This window comes from Mesoplodon mirus (assembly GCF_964341445.2).
Source record: "Mesoplodon mirus genome assembly, chromosome: 7".
Taxonomy (NCBI): domain Eukaryota; kingdom Metazoa; phylum Chordata; class Mammalia; order Artiodactyla; family Ziphiidae; genus Mesoplodon; species Mesoplodon mirus.
The window spans coordinates 59,576,754-59,582,896 of NC_138983.1; the positions used below are offsets into that span (position 1 = coordinate 59,576,754).

General features: G+C 57.1%; 1 protein-coding gene across 1 annotated transcript; it reads left to right on the forward strand.

The window, feature by feature from the left end:
* Positions 1-1,541: 1,541 nt before the first annotated feature.
* SMPD1 (sphingomyelin phosphodiesterase 1) lies at positions 1,542-6,139 on the forward strand. Its single transcript, XM_082626958.1, has 6 exons — positions 1,542-2,024; positions 2,950-3,722; positions 4,284-4,455; positions 4,763-4,839; positions 5,045-5,190; positions 5,374-6,139. Exons 1-6 carry the CDS (start codon positions 1,725-1,727, stop codon positions 5,781-5,783), a joined length of 1,878 nt encoding a protein of 625 aa, XP_082483084.1. The 5' UTR covers positions 1,542-1,724; the 3' UTR covers positions 5,784-6,139.
* Positions 6,140-6,143: the final 4 nt, after the last annotated feature.

The window sequence follows — 6,143 nt, forward strand, 5'->3', positions numbered from 1 at the left end:
GTACAATTCAGGAATAGCCAGATGAAAGAGATGCATAGGGCAAGGCATGCGTGGGGGAATGTCACAGAACTTCCATGCCCTCTGCAGGTATACCCCCCTCCCAACACCTTGATATGTTCACCAACCCGGAAGCTCTGCGAGAGTTTTTATAGAGCTCAGTCTCCAACACCCTTCCCCAACCAGAAGATTGGGGGTGAGACTGAAACATCTCACTCTCTGATCAGTTCTTTCTGGTGACCAGCCCCATCCTGAGACTATTTAGGGGTCCCACTTTAACTCACCTTATTAGCATAAATTCAGGTGTGATTGAAAGGGGCTTGTATAAAGAACAAAAGACCCTCTCATCACTCAGGAAATTCAAAAGGTTTTAGGAGCTTAGTGCCAGAAACTGGAGATAAGACCAAATATATTTTCTATTATACCATAATTACTCTATCTGATATGATTCGGGGTGGGAGGGGTGGGGAGTCACTTGAAAAAAATTCTCAAGGCAAGAACTGACAGGACTTGGTAGATCTGTGGATCCTGGAGAAGCACTGAGTTACACAGTTTAGGTTTTAATTGCTATTCTGCCACTTAACTTTCCTATGCTTCAGTTTCCCCATCTGTAATATGGAGGTAATAATAGTATTATACTTACTTTTTTTTGCGGTACGCAGGCCTCTCACTGTTGTGGCCTCTCCCGTTGCAGAGCACAGGCTCCGGATGCACAGGCTCAGCGGCCATGGCTCACAGGCTCAGCCGCTCCGCGGCATGTGGGATCCTCCCGGACCGGGCCACGAACCCGTGTCCTCTGCATCGGCAGGTGGACTCTCAACCACTGCGCCACCAGGGAAGCCCTATACTTACTTCTTAGGGTTGTTGTTAGAACTGAGGATTAGTCATTATAAAGTGCCTGTTCCAGTGCCTGGGGCATCCTGTAGAGCTCAGTAAATGATAGCTTTCCCCATCATGGTTACAGGAAGGTGGGAAACCCAAGTCCTAATCCATGTTCCTGTCTGTATGGTCTTTACCCCTTCTTGGCCACTTCACCATTTTTGAGTCTGTTTCCTCTTCCATATAATGAAGGTATGGGTGTCCCCGCATGAGCCCAGGGTCCCTTCCATCTGGAGAAGTCTGAGTCAAAAAGATTATCAGTCAGGGCGACTCAAGGGTGTGGATAGCAGTGGCAGAACATAAGAAATTGAGGGTCGGAGCCCTCTGGGCCGGAGACGTAACAGTGTGAGAATCCCTGCCCCGCTGTACTCCCGGCCACCAACACCCCCCATGCCCTCTCCACTTCCACAGTTTAAAGTCCGGTGGGCCTGGCAGTTAGCTATTCCAGGAATTTGAGTGCAGGTTTGGAGAGAGGAGGGGCCTCTCACCAGCCACACATGATCGGCTCCAGCAAGGGCTGGGCGGCTACAGCGGCCTCGCACAGCGGGCAGAGCCTGGGCGGAACCGCAGGCGGGATCCTGGGCGGGTCCCAGGCGCGCCCGGCCCACTCCGCCTGCACCTCCGCCTCCCTAGCCTTGCCCAGGCTGCCAGCCACCGAGATCAGCTGCGGCGGAACCCAGGAAGAGGAAGGGGCGGAGCTGCTTTGTGGCTTGTCTCCGAGCAGTCAGCCGACTGCAGCGGGGGACTAAATCGGTGTCCCTGGCACCGCCAGGGATCCTGAGAGCCGACCAGGGCCTACGCCTTCCGGGGCCAAGTGGGCGAACCTGCCTGGTCTAGGAAGCCGGGCGATGCCCCGCCACGGAGTGTCTTCCGGCCAGGGCCGCCCCAGGTCGGGCCGGGAGCAGACACTGGACAGGTCCTTGGGGGCCCCCAGCCTGAGGCTCCTGTGGATGGGCTTGGCGCTGGCGCTGGCCCTGCCCAACTATCAGGTTCTCTGCGCCCCTGCCGGGGCCCATCCTCTTCCCGCCCAAGGCCATCCCGCCAAGTTCATTCGCCTAGCGCCCCAGCTCCGGGAAGCCTTTAGCTGGTGGAACCTTACCTGCCCCGCCTGCAAAGGACTGTTCACCGCGATCGACATCAGGCTGCGGGTGAGCGCTAAAGGGGCTGCGGGAGGTGCAGGCCAGAAGGGAGGGCTGACGGTGGCGGCTGGGGCTAAGGCCGGCGCTCCGGTGTCCCCAAGAGCATCCCTGATGGAGAGGCTGTCATCCACAAGCCTTTACTGAATTTGCCCCCCTTTGGGGCCCCCCGCGGCTGCACACCACCACCATCACTACCTCCACTGTGACCTTGTGAAGTAAGGAAGGAGCGCAAGTTATATGCTGGGCACCGTGCCAACCCTTTTATACCGGGTAAATCTAGCCGGAAAGGTGGTTTCATTACTGTGGTTATCTCCGTTTTACAAATGAATAGACGCCCCGGAGCTGAAGTCACTTGTAGGAGAGGCCGGCTGCTGGGGGTTGGGCTGGACTCCCACCCTGGCGTGCCTGACTGAATCCCCTCCGCCTTACACCTAGCACCTCTGGCCCTGAGCACCGTGCCTGGGACAAGCTACTCACTCAAAGGGGACCTGAATTAAGGAATATCCAGATGTGTGGGATTAGTTGGGGCTGGGCTGCCTTGACTGACCCTGATGGGGGTATGAGGAGCGCTGGTTGGTAGGTGTGCTTCGTGGGGCTCTCAGGGCCCTCTCCTCGTGTGTGTCCCCAAACCCTGGTCAGTCTGTCATTCCGCCCAGCCCAAGTTTCAGAGCACTCAGCAGACAGTGCCCGAGAAAGCCAGCTGTGCAAGCAAAGGCTTGAAATGCCACTGAGCTAAAAAGGAAGTACCGGCCTGGTGATGCCTGAGTCAGGGCAATGTCTGTGAGAGGCAGGGGTGAACTGACATCTCTTCACCATGTGGTACTGAGTCCATTCTAGCCCCAGTGTGGATATGGAGACCCACAGGTCGTATCCAGGTGTTGGCCTGGTCCCTGTGCTGTTTCTGACTTCTCACCACTGGTTCTTCCCACCACAGAACGAGGCCAGCGTGGCCTGGGTGGGCTCCATGGCCATCAAGATGTGCATGCTGCTGAAAATAGCACCGCCTGCTGTGTGCCAGTCAGCTGTCCAGCTCTTCCAGGACGACATGGTGGAGGTGTGGAGGCGCTCGGTGCTGAGCCCGTCTGAGGCCTGTGGTCTGCTCCTGGGCTCTTCCTGTGGACACTGGGACATCTTCTCATCTTGGAACATCTCTTTGCCGGCTGTGCCAAAGCCATCCCCCAAGCCACCCGAGCCCCCGGCCCCAGGCTCCCCTGTCAGCCGCGTCCTCTTCCTCACTGACCTGCACTGGGATCATGACTACCTGGAGGGCACAGACCCCAGCTGTGAGAACCCACTGTGTTGCCGCCGGGATTCTGGCCCACCGCCTGCCTCCCGGCCAGGTGCTGGTTACTGGGGCGAGTACAGCAAGTGTGACCTGCCCCTGCGGACCCTGGAGAGCCTGTTGAGTGGCCTGGGCCCCGCCGGCCCTTTTGACATGGTGTACTGGACGGGCGATATCCCTGCCCACAACATCTGGCAGCAGTCTCGACAGGACCAGCTGCGGGCCCTGACCACCGTCACAGACCTTGTGAAGAAGTTCTTGGGGCCAGTGCCTGTGTACCCTGCTGTGGGCAACCACGAGAGCACACCCGTCAATGGCTTCCCTCCCCCCTTCATAGAGGGCAACCAGTCTTCGCACTGGCTCTATGAGGCGATGGCCAAGGCCTGGGAGCCCTGGCTGCCTGCTGAAGCCCTTCGCACCCTCAGGTATTTGAGGCCCATGGAAACCCAGGGAGGAGAAAGATGGATGAAAGTGAAGGGAGCAGGGAACCTAGCATTATGTGTGACTACTCTAGGCTGGGTCCTCAGCTCTCGCCACTGGCCCTCCAAATCGGACCCCGCTTTCCATTTCCACCCTTATCTCCAGCCACCCTCCTTCACAGGGTGAAGGGCTAGCAGCATACCTTCTCCATGGTAGTCTGTGTCTTTGCTCATGTTGGTCTTCTCTAAAATGCCTTCCCCTCTCTAACTTCCCAGCTTTTCCCAACTTTCCCAGGCCTAGGTCCTCTTCCCTCTGGATGGCCTTTGCCTCTTCTAGCTCACTTTTATGTCTCCTCTGAACTCCTAGAGCCTTTAGTCCTCTGAGCCGCTTGCTTCAATCACAAGGGCCCTATAATCAGTGCTGTCTGATCTTCAACTAGAATGTGGGCTTGAGGGTAGGGATGATGTCCTAGGTGCCTCTGCCCTCCACCCAGATTCCCTGCACAGGACTGGACATGCAGGGCTAGGATTATGAATGCATGCTGACCCGTGTTCACTTTGTTTCAGAACTGGGGGGTTCTATGCACTTTCCCCACGCCCTGGCCTCCGCCTCATCTCTCTCAATATGAATTTTTGTTCCCGTGAGAACTTCTGGCTCTTGATCAACTCCACAGATCCTGCTGGACAGCTCCAGTGGCTGGTGGGGGAGCTTCAGGCCTCTGAGGACCGAGGAGACAAAGTGAGGGAGAGTGGTGGGAACCCAGTGGGACAGGTGCCGGTAGGGTGGGAGGAATAGCAGGCCCTTCACAAATAGACTTCTCTCTGGATCTGGAGCACCTGTGAGCAGAGAAGCTTGACTTTCTGGCACTCCCAACAGTGTTCCTTGGGGTTTCAGCTCACGGTCACCCTTAGAAAGTCCTTTCGTTTGCTCCCCCTCTCTCTGGCCAGGAATGCCAGCCACTGTAGGAAAGATGAGTACCAACTAGCCTGGCCAGGGCTTCCTGGACCCCTCCTGCCCTGATAACCTTCCTTAACTCTCCCCACAGGTGCATATAATTGGCCACATTCCCCCAGGGCACTGCCTGAAGAGCTGGAGCTGGAATTATTACCGAATTGTGGAGAGGTAGGAGGGAGGTGTGTTGGGGGCAAGCGGGTGAAGAGTCTAAAGGTCAGAAATTCCCTCAAGCATCTCACCATCCCTGCTGCCCCACTGGGGCGGGGACGCTACTTCCTTGAACAGGACGGAGAAACAAAGCATCCAATCGTCCCCAGATCTCCTCCTCCCCCTTGCTTGAAACTTCTGAATATGATTAGTGTCTTCTGGCCAGGTATGAGAACACCTTAGCTGGTCAGTTCTTTGGCCACACCCACGTGGATGAGTTTGAGGTCTTCTATGACGAGGAGACCCTAAGCCGGCCGCTATCTGTAGCCTTCCTGGCGCCCAGTGCCACCACCTACATCAGCCTCAATCCTGGTGAGTGAGGTGAAAGCAAATTGTTGGGAAAAAGGTCTCGGGATAGAGGAAGCTGATGAGAGGGAGGAAGTTGTCGGGGTAGAGGAAGGAGGGTTGGAGCCAAGGCCGCCCAGGGCGAGCTCTGCCTCCCCACTGGAGTTGCCTTTGCCCTTTCCCTCTCCAGTCAGTCCTCCCTCCTTGCAGGGTACCGTGTCTACCAAATAGATGGCAACTACTCCGGGAGCTCTCACCTGGTCCTGGACCACGAGACCTACATCCTGAACCTGACGCAGGCGAATGAGCCCGGAGCCACACCACACTGGCAGCTCCTCTACAGGGCTCGGGAAACCTATGGGCTGCCCAGTGTGCTGCCCGCTGCCTGGCACGACCTGGTGTACCGCATGCGGAGCGACACGCAGCTTTTCCAGACCTTCTGGTTTCTCTACCATAAGGGCCACCCGCCCTCAGAGCCCTGTGGCACACCCTGCCGCCTCGCCACTCTGTGCGCCCAGCTCTCCGCCCGGTCAGACAGCCCTGCTCTGTGTCGCCACCTGATGCCGGACGCAAACCTCCTTCCTGTCCAGAGCCTGCGGCCAAGGCCACCATTATGCTAACACCCCCAGGGCCCAGAGGTGGGAAAGTGCTTGTCTTAGAAAAGGAGCAAAAACCCCAGAAGGCCACTGTGGTGAGAAGAATGTCTGGTGGAAGAGCTTATCCCTGGGCCCAAGCACACCTCGGAAACAAGACCTCCTTTCCTGGATCTCGTTTAGCAAAATATGGGAGTGGGGCTGGCTGCCCTGAGGCCGCTATCCTTTCGTGGCCGCGGAGCAGAGGTCTAAGTTGGCACTGCCCTGGGAAGACCAGACAGAAGCTGTCACCCCAGGCCTGTTCTGGCCAGCCAGGAACCCTGTACTGCTGCTGCTGCCTGGTTGCCAGGCTGTTAAAATAAAAACAAGGGACTTGGACTCCAGACC

Excerpts from the sequence above, each read along its gene's own strand:
- SMPD1 (XM_082626958.1), top strand. The coding sequence starts at position 1,725 with ATGCCCCGCCACGGAGTGTCTTCCGGCCAGGGCCGCCCCAGGTCGGGC. Across the intron at positions 2,025-2,949 it reads CGATCGACATCAGGCTGCGG|AACGAGGCCAGCGTGGCCTG; the intron begins GTGAGCGCTAAA and ends TTCCCACCACAG. Across the intron at positions 5,191-5,373 it reads CTACATCAGCCTCAATCCTG|GGTACCGTGTCTACCAAATA; the intron begins GTGAGTGAGGTG and ends CCCTCCTTGCAG.